This window comes from Gigantopelta aegis, chromosome 6 (genome assembly GCF_016097555.1).
Source record: "Gigantopelta aegis isolate Gae_Host chromosome 6, Gae_host_genome, whole genome shotgun sequence".
NCBI classification, from domain to species: Eukaryota; Metazoa; Mollusca; class Gastropoda; order Neomphalida; family Peltospiridae; genus Gigantopelta; species Gigantopelta aegis.
In genome coordinates this window covers 5,159,917-5,175,551 of record NC_054704.1, presented here as the reverse complement: position 1 = coordinate 5,175,551, position 15,635 = coordinate 5,159,917, and the positions used below count along the sequence as shown (strand labels likewise).

Genomic DNA, 15,635 nt, shown 5'->3' with positions numbered 1-15,635 from the left:
ATAATCAACTGTTTGATACACTAATTAAACCTATTCTACTTTATAACTCGGAAGTATGGGACACGGAACTGCATGGCAAACTAAAGAAACACAACCAATACAAATTCTTTGACATATTAGAGTCTGAACCCTTTGAAAAATTACATATAAAATTCTGTAAAATTAATCTTCAAGTCCCACTAACAGTGTTAACATTGCCTGCAGGAGTGAACTGGGGCGCTACCCACTTATAAATAGCATACATACAAACATTTGTAAATATTTTATGTACCTAGAAAATGTAGAAGAATCAAGATCTATATAATATTGTATGATGCAGTATCCTGTAACAAAGAGCTACAAACACAACACAACATAGGCTGGCATGCTTATTTACAAGATATGCTTGATAGTAACAACACTGACAAAAGTCTATTAACTAACGCTAAAATTCACCCAAAATCAAAATCTAGCTACGCAAACAAAATCCTTGATGACAGATATTACGAACACTTTAAAATTAAGCTACAGAACTCTGAAAAGGTGCAAATATTTAAACATATTAAAAACAAATATGAAATGGCAATACATGTACTATACTATAAAGTCGGTCAAATATGTTCTGAGTTCACATTTCTGTCTGAACTAGAAAAATGTGTTTTTGTGGGCTGTAAATGTGTTTTCCTTCTTGACAGCCCAGAACAAGTAACTCCAACTGTTGGGCAATTCTGTTATGAAATGTTCAACCATAGGCAAAATGAACTTACCAGACCCTCTACTACAACACCAGCTTGAATAAACACGTATACACACTCAGTGACACTGCACACATTTACGTGTACATGTATAACTATTACACGTATATAATCATTGTCATCATTATTATTACTATGTGTCTGATCTCACCATTTTATATTCTAATTATGTATGTTGTCCAATGCCATGTTTATATGATTCATATATAAATAAATGATTTTATTTGATTTGTATCTATGCTTTTTTTTTTTTTTTTCTTCTTCTTTTTTTGGGGGTGTTGGTGGGTGGTTGGGTGGGTGGGAGGCATTACTGCGGTACAGTCTTAATTATTTAAAAATTAGACGTGAACCGCAGAATTACCATAACAGGTTTATTGTGGTTTCAGTCTGTAATTCATACGACCCTTGTTAGAATGCTTTCCCTTGGTAAAAGAAACAATCATCCAATGTTGTGTGCAATTTACCTACGCTACTTTTAGATTTGTTTTGTTTTTAATCATTGAAATATATACTAGCGCTGACGCTGTGTTGTGGTAAGTGAAAAGGTACAGTTGGTAAACTTTGTTGTTTGAAGTAAAGCGAGGTTGAAGAGCACAGAACTTTTGGCAGTCACGCAGTGTTTCGCCAGATTTCGCGCGAACACGAATCTGATTCTGGGGACTGCGGACACTTTTATTTAAATATGACAATAATGATAGTGATTGTTTGCTGCACTGATGGAATGCCTTTAGAAGAACTATTTCTTTAAAACCTTTTTTTTTCTTTTAAAGTTTGCCCAAACCCCCCAAAATTAAAATTTTCTATTAAGGGGAAATAACTCCTTTTAGTAAACTGAGCTAAAAAAACAACAAAAAACGTTGGTATACTCGTAGCCTGTTGAGTTGTGGACTCTTATTAAGTGCGCCATTTGGGGTTTTCCCCATTTGAAAGTAATACACCACCTACGGTTTGTTTATGTTCCCAGTCTCAGTTAAATGGGCAATCGTTCCAGCATTCAGTTATTCAGCCATTTCAGGCTTAAGTTTAGCGTTAGTGATAGTATTAATTATGCTTGACGACAGTCACTTTTCGCACCCTTGTTTTGGCTTTGTACACAATAAATAAAACATCCAACGGTAATTTTTTGATATGATATATTTGACAAAAGGTACTTTTTATTTCTTTCATCTTTTAAAATTTTAAATTAATATTTTGTCCAGAATTATGAAAAATAAAAACATACCAACCTGTAAACAGCGTTGTCTGCTTGATATAGAAATTTTACAGGGGTCAAGGTTAGTAGACCAGTTTTTATTTTAATGTGGTGAAGCAATGTAATAATATAGCAGAAGCCATGTGTTTAGGGAAGTGACATCACGTAACAGCATGCGTGCACATCTGGTAGGCAGAAGTAGATAATGGCCAGTAGCAACAAAGCGAACTGTGAATAGCAAACAATGGCCAAAACGTGCGCAAATTACCGCTTGTAACACAGGAATGCTATTCTACATAACTCCTGTATGGAGGAGATAAATGTACTCTTTCACCCATAAAATTAGACGATTTACCGAGTTCAAAACTGTAGCAAACTTGCTTTTTTTTTTTTTTTTTTCCACATGAATAAATATTTTTAGTCCATGTATTTTTAAGCGTCTGGTCCATATTTCAAGTAAAGCATTACAAACGAGTGCACGCACACACAAATAAAAATAATAAAATAAAACAAGTTGGCCTGTATGTATTTAAAACTCTTTAAAAGAAATAATTGGCCTACATATTAACATTTGTTACAAATGAACAACCAGTAGATAGTAGTATAACACATCAGACTTGTCTACTGGTTCATTTGTAAGGCTTTTCATCGACAATAAATTTAAGCAAGTAAGTATCTTATTAGAAAACTTTGCAAAAACTTTAAAACTATTAATTTTATTAAGTCCTTTTTTATTCCTTAAACTTGCTGATATGGGATATATTAACACATTGTATTAAAATGGAGGGACTAGCCTCGGTGGTGTTGTGGTTAGGCCATCGGTCTACAGGCTAGTAGGTACTGGGTTCGGATCCCAGTCGAGGCATGGGATTTTTAATCCAGATACCAACTCCAAAACCCGAGTGAGTGCTCCGCAAGGCTCAGTGGGTAGATGTAAACCACTTGCACCGACCAGTGATCCATAACTGGTTCAACAAAGGCCATGGTTTGTGCTATCCTGCCTGTGGGAAGCGCAAATAAAAGATCCCTTGCTGCCTGTCGTAAAAAGAGTAGCCTATGTGGCGACAGCGGGTTTCCTCTAAAAACAGTGTCAGAATGACCATATGTTTGACGTCCAATAGCCGATGATAAGATAAAAAAAATCAATGTGCTCTAGTGGCGTCGTTAAATAAAACAAACTTTACTTTGTTTCCCCAGAAAATATATTTCAATTTTTTTTTTATCTCGGTCAGGGAAGGGTTTCGACCCCCCTACACATGCGACCGTTTCCTCTCTTAGATTATATATCAGAATTACCAAACGTTTGACATCCAGAAGCAGATGATTATTAAATCAATATGCTCTAACACTGATGTCGTTAAACAAAACAAACTAACTTTACCCTTTTCAAACGAAATAATATTTATTTGAATTTGTTGATTTTACCACACGTAAAATTAAAAAGTGAAAACGGTCATTTTCTTCTTTAGTATATTTTATTAAAAATATATACATGATCAATGTGTTATACAAACTAAACTTTGAAAGTTCTACTAACACTTTATAAAATATTAATTCTTAAATAGGAAGGTACGATTGTCGATAGTACATTGTCAAGATCAAAACCGGTTTTAACGAAAGAATAGTACATATCAACCGAATGTTCTTTGTACAGCGCATTTTTTGAGACGAACCCTACAATTTCAAATTCGCAAACGCACCTGTTAACTGAAATTAACAATGGGCTGTGGTTTGCCGAGCAATGGCCGCACAGGTGACGAATCAAGCATATACTTATAGCATGATTTGACTATATCATGTAAGCCCAAGATGTTGGTCAAGGACATATATATTGAATATTATTGAAATATTTGAATACACATAAATGTATTTGTGAAGAAATATTGACATCTGTCACTGATGACAATAATACTTATAAATACAATTGGCTCCCCGTTTCTTTCTTTATTTGCTGCAAACAAATTCAGATGACTTATATAATAAATGAATGTAGCACAATTTATGTTTTAAATAAAATATGGTGGATATCAAACAAATGATTTAATACATCTGGTATCCCACTGTCACGGGGATCCTATAATACCCGTAACTGAATAAAACACGATTATCCAAATATCTCTCCTAACTGTATATCTATTAGATCTCTCTGTAACAGGCAGTTATACCCGCTGTGGCTCATATAGGTATGATCAGAGATAAGATCTTATATATGTATATATTATTATAGCACGTTTAGTTCACTAGAAAACACAACAAAAACATAATACACTTTGAAATCTGTATTAACCTATGCTGACAAATGTACTGCCGCAGTAGTTAATTAATAACAACAATAATAACAACCCAGAACTGATCACTTAATTAGTTAATCTCTAGGTGTCTAGTTTACACAATATGCTAATCACTTCACCGTGACACAACACCCACACGTGTGATAATTGAGAAACGCTAACACACACGTGCGATAATGGAGAAACGCTTCCAGGGGAACTTAATTAATAAAGGAATTACAACACTATTCCTAACTGGTTAATTTTTAATTAACCCTAACTACTCATTCAATAACCTTGTAATACAGAATTAATACTGGTACCTATCACAATAAAGACAATAACCTACAGTTTACCTAGGTCCTCTAGGATGACTGGTTAAGCTTTTTATAATTATTTAGGACAGTGAGCCTACAGATTACTGCGTCAGATGACCGGCAGCACCGTCTAAATAATATTGGTATAATACAGTATTAAAATATTTAAAGTCACATCAATCACATCAAGGTTATACACAGAGCAGAAAATATATATTTACTAAAGTCCCGTCTGAACTAATATAGATCGTTCAGTGGACGGACAGCGATCCCCTGGAGCCTTCCTATCGTTTCTCTCCGATATCTCTAAAACCCTAGCTATTTATTCAAAACTCTCAGAGACAGCGAATATCGCCTGGGGGCACAAGGCGGTACCTCACGTATTATCTGAATTTCCATAGCGACCAAGACGGCATATTTTTCTCTGATCGTCAGACTGGCTGTTGCCAATTCGCGAGCAATCCCCTGGCCATAAACAGCACTACCGGAGATATTACGTAACTACTAGCCACATGGCCTCCGCACCTGGGCTGGGTGTGTATTAGACGACCGTTGCGCGAAGGTATCACGTAACAAGTTGCCCATCTGGGCTAAGTGCATTTGGAACTGCACACGGCCTTCTAAAACAATTAATATCGCTACAGGCGAAAAGAAATTAAGAGCATGTACTGTCACACCCACCCTGAAATGTTTATACCTTTTATTTTATTATTTAAAAAATCAACTTACACATTACAAATACACCTGTGGATCACTTCTTCAATAAAAAAGTAAAAGTTAAGAACATAATTAACATATAAATTATAATATAATTAATAAATGGAAATATTTCAGAACCATTTTCATATAAAACAACACACACACACAAACACACATACACACACACAGCTCCCTGTTATTTAAAAATATAAATACTCCAGCCACTTACATAATTTATGGCATGATACAATATAAAATATATTCAGAATTGTTTATTTACCCACTATAAATTAGTATAATGGATCTGTCAATACAAACAAAAAGTTACTTAAAACATTTGGCGATTGGCTGGGCATCTTTGTTTCCATGTCACAGTTTGGTGGTGTTTTATTATTTTTTATTTTTTTTTATTATCTTTTAAATTTTTCATTTCAGTAAATACTGATGTGTACTAGTATTACGAATGAATAACATACAACAAACCTTGTGTAAAATGATGATCTCCTATGTGGGATGGGCAAAGTTGATTGTTGTCGGCTTACTGTTCGACGTTTCGCTTCCACTGTATTTGATGAAACTAATTTGTGCATCTAACAACAACGTATGAAATTACCATGACAAAATACCATTCATCAAAACTAGTCTACACTGATTTAATTGATGAAAAAACATTTGATTGTTCCTTACTACTAATGTCAACTGTGGTTTCTTGCCTACCAGCGCTCACGCGGTACCACGTGATCAAAACATGTGATGTCACTGGTTTCTTGCCTACCAGCGTTCACGCGGTACCACGTGATCAAAACATGTGATGTCACTGTGGTTTCTTGCCTACTAGCTCTCACGCGGTACCACGTGATCAAAACATGTGATGTCACTGTTGTTTCTTGCCTACTAGCGCTCACGCGGTACCACGTGATCAAAACATGTGACGTCACTGTGGTTTCTCCTATAGCTAATTTTGAATTTGAATGACTCCAGTATTCTTTTCAATAAAAGATACAAACGTTTAGAGATCAAGGAACACACATGAAAGAGAGAAGTCACTTCTGCCTTTTCAATTCTAGATTAGGGCCTGCACACTGGAACCAATTTTGTTTAGCCAATTTTGAGATATGTAAAGTTCTTGAAAATTATTATAATGTAGAACTTTAACAATATAATATATTAGCCAAAGACTAAATGTTGTAGCCACTTTATATAAAAATTAGCAAATTTGGTAATGTACAGGCAATGTTCGAAATAAGCACAAGTTTGCTTTGACAAACAAATTTCACCTCAATGGTAAAAATGTCCAGTGCAGTTTTATTTTCATTTTGAACAGTAAAAAACATTGTCCTTGCACTTCAATGAAGCAAACCTTTTATTTGAATAAGTGAAAATATTAGATTTCTAGATGTACTTGTCCAGTGAACTAGTAAAGAGTTTTGCTTATTTCTATCATTGACGGGGAGCCCTTGATGTCTTACAAAACGGCACAACTACCCACCTAGTGCTGGAGTACATTCGCAAATTTGGCCAAAATTGCTAACCTGAGACCTTTTTGCCATGCATTTCCATCATTCTACCCACAAAATTAGTTGTAGCAAATGTAAAAATGCTTAGTGATTCATTTGCAAACCATATAGCTGTTTGGCAGTAATGCTACAATTAATATATGTTGTTATCAAGATTTGGAAATTTTCGATTAATTCAATTAAAAACCAGTCTGCCCTGCTACAAAATTGGGAGCCCGTATGCCTATGATTACCAAAGATATAAAAGATAGTTTTAAAATAAAAAATATAATATTATAATGTGGTGGACTGTTTGTGGAGACAATAATAATAAAAAAAATAAAAGTAGAAACGAAACAGGACTCTGTCTTGCTCTGGACTATATTAATTCCAATTAACTCCTGGCACATTCTGTATGATACAAGTCGGTAGGGTATTAAATATATGTAAACATTATGTACTTAACATTTGACAAGTGCAAATAAACAAATATATCAGGGCTGGAAAGAGGAAGTAAAATATAACCGGGCCAAAAGAAATATGCCCTAAGAAAAAAATATTGCAAATATTTCGTGTATATATGCTTTATTGTGTACTGTTACAAATAAATTTTGACTTTCATGATGATTTACTCATTTTTGACAGTTACGGCCGTTAAGAATTTTTTTTTCCAAAGTTTTTTTTTTTCACAATGCTTTGAGATAATGAACTGGAATTTTGTATATAGCTTTATCATGTATTGTTACAGATCAAGTTTCACTTTCATGGAGATATAACCATTTTTGTATATAGCTTTATCATGTATTGTTACAGATCAAGTTTCACTTTCATGGAGATATAACCATTTTTAACAGTTACGGCCCTTGAACTTAGAAGATAAAATGTTTTGTTTTTGTCACTTTTTATTTTATTTTATACAATGCCTCAAAATTTTGTAAGTGATAGGAAAAACATTTGGGCCCTGTAGGGGACATATACTGCTTCAGCAGCTGCCAACTATGTTGTCAGACATTTTCGTGAATCTCAGAATCGGCATTAAGCATCCAAATCTATCAGGATTCCAGTGAAATATTTCCAAATTTTTTAAAATTTAATAATCAGTTCGTAAACTGTTACTAATGCAAAAATAGTCGGGTTCTCAATGTTCACTCAGAACTAGCTTTTAAAGAAAAGCATACATTCATTTCCATGTAGTCTAAGAAATGTAGTGGGTTATCAGGACTAGTCTGGCAATGTTGACCTGTTTCTATGAACCAAAGTTGCCCGAAAGAGAACAAAGTAAAGTGGAAAGTCAATATTGTTTTGCCAAAATTCCTATTACATTGTTTTTCTTCGTTGTTTTGCTAAAAACCTTGATTTTAATAAAATTAGTTGCTCTTTCTCAATGAAACTGCTGTGATAATATCCATAGGAATGTCAATGAACAAAATCCCAAAGTACGTACCTCAGTGTGCAGTTTATAAACTAAATTAAACGTGCCGACTTAAACTGGTGGGTATTGGGTTCGTATCAAGGTAACATTCTGTGGCTCGGTGGGACTTATCTCTCACCAACAACTAACCATTAAACAACTATCCTGGACAGATAGCCGAAGTGTGTGCTCAGGACAGTTTGCTTGTACCTTGGTTGAATAGGCTACATGCATGAAAATTAAGTTAAATTATACACGGCCATGAATATGGAATCGCCCCCTCTAAACATTGCTAGTAAAATAATGTACTTAAGTGGGACGGGACACCATGGTACTGCATTGGTTATTTCTTCCAGGGTATTTGAGCTACTGAATGCAATAGTGGGCAACGTTCAATTTTTAAGAGCAGCTTCCAAAGTTTGAAGACTGTGATCAAAATTGGTAAATCAAATGCTAGTGACAATTATAATATTGAATACTCTCACAGGAGCTCTATGTTGGCCCAAATGATCATGTTGCTCCAATTTAGATATTTTGCAAAACAATACATATTTTTCACCTGGACCAGTCTTGCACTATGAATAGGTCAGTATTTCTAGAATATAATTACATAATGTTTTTGAATTTATTTATCAAACTGTTATTAAACAAGAAAACACCAACTCATAACAAGTGACACATGAAACTAACTGGAATAGTTAAAATCTGATTGATTAGGTACAACAGGGTACATGCATTGCGGTTCTATACTATTAACCCCAAAACTCTTTCAACCTGTCAAAAAACATTTTGTAGCTTTCTAAACAACATTTAAATGTGTTTAGACCTGAGAAATTGAACACTTAATAAGTTACCAATTTAAAGTCATGTTTTTAACTGGGCCACTGTACAGCTTTGGAAGTACAATGTTTTCCGGGCATGTATCTAAGTTCCATCCAATTGTCTTTCGGGAAAGTTTAAATTCAAAGAATGGAGCATCATCATCACAACTGTACTTTAAAAAACATCTTCAGTGATGTCTTCTTTTGGAAGTATATCTATTAGATTTTCAACCAGTGGACATCACCCTCATCAGCACATTTTTCATGTTTATTTGATCTATCAGTCATTCTCACAACTTAAAAGGATTTTTCCTCCTTGCACCAGCAAATAAATCCATCCATTTGCTGGGTACATAATTAAGCATTGGTTATTTTCTTTATTGGATCCTGATTAGAATCATCTAAAGGGCCTGAATAATATGTAATAAATTAAAGTATGTTTTTATCATTCAGTACAATACTGGTCTGCACACTAAAACCATCATATTGGAAGAATGTCTAAAATATATTTAGTAAAATGCAAATGTATAAATGCAGCAAGGTATAAAATAAATTATAATTATTATATGAATGTATTATCAGTCGTAAAACTTCATATTCTGTCAAAACTTTGGTGGCCATGTTGTCAGTCTTCATTGATTGAGCACTTGGCTCAAGTAAATACGACTTATTGTGAGTCCAATACTGTATTGTCACTTGTGGTGAAAAAAATGGAACCAGATCTTGATTTAGACCATTACTGAATTGAAAGATTTTTGTTTACCTCTTTTCATTTCTGCACCTAACTGAAAAATGACAAAAAATGCACTTGGTCCATGATTGCACTCTGTGGCTCACTTTGTATGCACTAATGTACATACCACAGAAATATATAAATAAACACTTTTGGTAAAGTTAGGATCAGGAGGATTCTTGTGGATTGCTTTCATGAGAATCCGCATAATTTTGTGAAAATGGACACATTTTTAGCCCTGTCATAAGTCTCACAGTATAAGATTGTTGAAACAGACATTTTCTAATTAGAGTGGTGTATGGAGCATTGGAGAAAATACATCTAATTTTTTGTTTCTTTTCAGATTTTGATAACATTTGTTACTGATGGATCGACAAAGATTGTTTAAAACGGAGCCATCTGTGTGTCCACCTCAACCACAGGATGGATACTTTCTGTCCCACAGTCCGTTTCAGGTGGTCCCATCCACGCCAAATGGAGCTGCCCAGTACCCACCCTTGCAAGTTCAGAACCATCCTGCAACACTGCCTGTCCAAAGCCATCAAATTGGACAGCCTGCTCAGAGTCCGTACATGGTTGTAGACAATCTCCAGGTCCGTCATCCTTGTGCATTGATAGTTAAAGAAGCAGGTGCTGTGAATCCAAACTCCACTTTATCCCTCTCTGCTAGTGAATTGGACACAAAAACACAGGCAGGGTATACACCGATGCATGTCCCCAGCTCTTCCAACTCTTCTGGCAGTGAATTGGGCCGAATTGTGCGGCCATTGACTCCAACACAACAGTGCAGGATTCAGGATAATGACATGGATCACATAGGACATATGTTGATGGAAGTTAATGCAAAGGATGAAGTGGAAAGTGGAAGCGTGTGTGCTCTTTCGGCGAAGACATTATACCTATCTAACTCTGGAGCAGTCATTTCTACCATTGATCTTCCGTACTATTGGTGTAATTTCTGTACCTTCAAAACAGAACAGAAAATCGTCTTGTTGAAACATACAATGAGCCACCGCTTTTGGTGTAAGTGGTGCCGGTACCAGTCCTATAATCGTGCAGACGTGATACGTCACTGCATTTCCATACACCCGCAACTTTCTGAGAATGATTTCAAATTCTGTGTTCTGCTGCCAGATTTCCTTCATTCCAAATTGGTTCCGGACGAAAAAGATGATGGAGACAAGAAAGAAGACAGCACTGTGAATGTGGTCCACAGCGAGACGGCCCCTGCAGCTTGTGAAGTTGGTGAAGAAGAGGAAGACAATACTGAGGCTTCTAGTCCAACAAACACTGTATCAGAGTCCGTTACCAATGAAGTCTGCGAACAGAGCAAAAGGAAACACAGCGGTAAGTTTAAAAAAGGGCCGAAAAAGAGCAGCAAAAGAAAAGGTGTTGATAACAGTGAGAAATCGGAGACTGCGAAAAAGACTAAACAGGCTAAAGAGACTGAGAACAATTTGACAGATGATTGTAAGCCAGAGAAGAGTTTTAGTGTGTGTTTCGAGTGCTGTGCCTGTCATCTGAGGACACTGCAGAAAGAAATCATTGAACGTCATCAGCAAGAAGTGAATCACTATGAAACTGACAGGACTACTGGCAAGAAGACCTACGTCTTGAAGATTATTAGCACTGCAGATAAGTTGAAACTGCACGCTAGTGACAGGAAGTGGCTGTCAGAACGAGAAGAAACTTCAGGTAGAACCAGACGTAGGTCAAAAGTAGAGGCTCTTCAATTCATCAAAAATAAAGTCGAGGATGATGACAATGACGCTGAATGGGATTTAGGGAATGAATTGGATGATGATGATGATGATGATGAGGATTATGTTCCAACTAAAGGTAAAAAGAAGGGTAAAAATTTGTGGAAGAAAAATTCAACTCAAGGTGGTGAATCTAATGAAAAATGCATTGTTTCAAATGTCGATATTGAAATTGATACAGCAGCAGAACCTTCCAGTGACACAGTTGTGCAGAGTTTTTCAGTTTCTTGTTTAAATGTTGAAAATACAGTGAAAATCAGTCCAAAAAAAATTGTTAGTAGAGACCTGTTTGATAACAGTCTCATTGTAGAGCCTCACCTTTTAAAGCCAGAGGTAAAACAAGATATGAGTCATATGAAAAAAGTGCTTTTTGCAGGTGATAAAGTGAGAATGCCAATATCTGCAGTAAGTACTAATCCTGTACTAGCCACTCTTGTGTCAGCTACTACGTCTGCTCTATCTGTACCAACAGCATCTAACTTGATCAAGCCACGCGCTGTTGCACCCAAGTCAGACTCTGCAGTAATTATTGTCAGTGCAGAAGCTCCTGTACCTGCGGTGCAAACTTCAGTAACTGTTCCATTAACGGCTGGTGCATCTATCATAATTGATGATGCACCACCAAACCCACCATCATCCAAAGCTGGCTCATCAAATCCACCATCTAAATCACCAAAGCCTGCATCTAATTCATCAAAGATTGTCTCCAAATCGTCAAACTCATCTGTTGTACCAAAAACGTCATCTGAATCACCAGCATCTGGTGAAAACTTGGGATTAGAAGAAGAGGAGAAATTAAACGAAACAATTGTCAACAAAAAAGGAATATTCAAGTGTGCACATTGCCGCGTTGTTGCTGACCGCATATTACAGATTCGACTGCACATTCTGGAAAAGCACAAGGAGAATCCTCTGTACTGCTTAGACATGGAAACCATTGATGGGGTGTCACCCAGATACATGCTGTTTTGTCACTTCAAGAACTGCAAGTTCTTCACCAGGAGCAGGGATAACTTCCTCAAACACGTAGACAAATGTAAATTTGGCAAAGTGAACAAATTGTCAAAGAGCGAGGAAACATTCAAGGAGGTTAACTATAACTTTGTCAAGTCAACATATCCTAAGGTGAGTGTATAAAATGAAATTTATTCAGTCTGACTGAAATCCCGTGGTATGTACTATCCTGTCTGTGGTAAAGTGCATATAAAAGATCCCTTGCTATTAATGGGAAAATGTAGCAAGTTTCCTCGCTAAAGCTGTTTGAGTTACCAAATGTTTGACATCCAATAGCCAATGATTGATTAATCACTGTGCTCTAGTGGTGTTGTTAAACAAATCAAACTGACTGAAATCATGACCCATAAAGCTGAATTCAGATTCATGACATTAGAAAACAATTCTATCTTTATTTACATGCTATTGCACTGTTGGAAAATGTTTACATTTTAATATTCCTGTATGCTACCTGGCATCTAAAATGTGGTAGCCTGAAATTTAAAGATGCCCAGATTCATTTCTAGTACTTTAAAAAAAAAAAAGAGTAAATGTATTGCTTTTTATTTCATTAACATTCACCAATACTATTTCTAATTTAGACTTAATTCTAACATGAAACGTCTTTACATATTGTTGCTTGAAATTTATTTCTTATGATAAAAAGACTGTAACCCAAAATGTTCACATTTCCCCCCTCCTCTCTTCCCCCATACCATTTCGTAATGTATCCCATGATATCCCCACTGTTTGGATAGTCCAACCCATTATTTTACATTAATCTCGATATCTTTTACAAAAAAGTTTTTTTTAACTTTACTTCATTCAGTGTGTTGCAAAATTTAAACATATTTAATTAGCTTTTGTTTTTCTGGTGCAAACTGACATTGGGGGTGAGACCTTGTTTCCATAACACAGGGCATGATGTAGCCCAGTGGTAAAGCACTTGTAGCCAGAGCAACACGTCTGGTATATATCAAAGATTGTGGTCTGTGCTGTCCTGTCTATGGGATAATGCATGATAAAAGATCCCTTGCTACTTAAGGAAAAATGTAGCATGTTTCCTCTCTAAAGACTATATTTCAGAATTACCAAAAGTTTGACATCCAACAGCCGACGAGTAATAAATCAATATGCTCTAGTGGTGTCATTAAACAAAACAGACATTTAAAAAAAATTGCCATTTACCAAGCCATCAAGTAGTATTAATTCACATTAATGTGAATGCATATATATATATTCATACAAAAATAACAGTGGAATTTTCTATTACTTCAGGGATTATTCCAAAGCCTGGCAAAGGTATTTAATCAGTTGATTTTCACTGTCGTATTTTATGTTTTAAGTAATTTGCAAGAAATTAGCACCGTCAGATTTAAAGATTTTGACATCAAGAAAGACATGATAACATACTCATCCCAATATTATTGTACATAAGAAACAATAACTTACACACTACTAAATATTACACTAGTGCATATTCAGTCTGACTACAATGGGCGTTATATATTTGGTATCTTTTTTTCTTTTCTTTTCTTTTTCTTTTTTATAAATTTTTGTTTTCGTTTCGTTAATTATTATTCAACAAAGAGCATATAGTTTTGAGTTTGGCCATACAGTTAAATTTTAATGTGATAATTTGAGGGATAGTTGAATTTGAGAAAGGCCATTAAGATTTTTCTTAAACTATCCCATCTGGCCACCAAGATATTCATGTTAATTTTCAACCCTGTGATAGTAACACAGGATTTCAGCCAGAAAATAATTTGAGAGTACATAACAAAAACAAACCAGACCATAAATGCCAGGTACTAGGTGGTTAAGGACTTAAAATGTTTTGGAAATGACCACTGTATTTAATGCGCTTTGATAAATTAACAACAGTTCTTAGAACTGGGCATTATTGAAGTTTCGGTATCAGTATTTTTTGGGTGAGTTACCTCGGTATCAGTATGGTATTCAGTATTGATACAACACCGATACTGAGCAGCATTTGTGGTATACTCAGCTTTAAATGCATGCCATATATATAATATTCAACATGCAGGTACAAATAATTAATACTAGTTGGTAATTGTTCCAAAATATTTTCTGTTTCAGTTGATGAAAATCACGAAGTAGATCAAGCAGAATGTGACAGAATCTGTGGTGAAATATTCCACTGGCTGTGATCTTGTGGCATTATTTTAACAAACATACATACTACCAACTCTCGGCTTGCTGAATGAATATCCATGGCCTTTGGCCTGCCAGTCTGAACTGTAAATATTGTTGACATTTTATAGTATACAGTGTATATTCATCTAATAGTACATGTATATTTCACATGGTATGTATAAGGTTATTGTTGATTGATAGTCTTTTATTTTTCTATTTTTATACCCCTCTACGTATATAGTGGAATATTGGTACTATTATTGTGTTTAAGATTTGTACAGTTGTGTTTTACATGCTTAAATAATATAAATTAATAAATTTTAGTTGACTAGTACTACTTACTTTAGATATTTGCATGCTTAATCATGTAGCTTATTACATCTTGTTAGTTATCATAGTTTATATAATTAAAACAAATTGGCAACATTTCCCCGAGAACAGGCTCTTTTGTTACGTGCTGTGTACTGTGAGTTTGTTTGGTAATAGGTACACACATCGAACTAGTGAACAGTCATTCAGTTTACTACAAATGTATGTAGAGTCAAGAATGGTCCTTCACAGGCTTTGCCAGTGGAACTGCCAGTAATGGGGTGGGATGGTGGGTGGCAGGTAGACACCTTTCAAGGGTAATGAGGGGGCAGGCAGTTATTTTAATGCATCTTTCAACTTGGAGGGGGAGGGACGTAGCTCAGTGGTAAAGTGTTCGCTTGATGCACAGTCGGTTAAGGATCGATCCCAATCGGTGGCCCCATTGGGCTATTTCTCATTCCAGCCAGTGCTCCACAACTGGTGTAACAAAGGCCGTGGTATGTACTATTCTGTCTGTGGGATGGTGCATATAAAAGATCTCTTGCTGCTAATCGAAAAGAGTAGCCCATGAAGTGGCGACAGCAGGTTTCTTCTCTCTATTTGTATGGTCCTTAACCATATGTCTGACACCATATAACCGAAAATAAAATGTGTTGAGTAAAATAAAACATTTCCTTCCTTCCTTTCAACTAGGACTGACCAGTCATAATCATCCGTTAATTACCATACACACGCACACAGAC

The 15,635-nt window shown here is 35.5% G+C and overlaps 1 protein-coding gene across 1 annotated transcript; it reads left to right on the top strand.

Moving 5' to 3' along the window:
- The first annotated feature begins 1,087 nt into the window (after positions 1 to 1,087).
- LOC121376499 lies at positions 1,088 to 15,381 on the top strand. The gene is made up of 3 exons (XM_041504382.1): positions 1,088 to 1,267; positions 10,017 to 12,558; positions 14,527 to 15,381. Exons 2-3 carry the CDS (start codon positions 10,039 to 10,041, stop codon positions 14,545 to 14,547), a joined length of 2,541 nt encoding a protein of 846 aa, XP_041360316.1. The 5' UTR covers positions 1,088 to 1,267; positions 10,017 to 10,038; the 3' UTR covers positions 14,548 to 15,381.
- Positions 15,382 to 15,635: the final 254 nt, after the last annotated feature.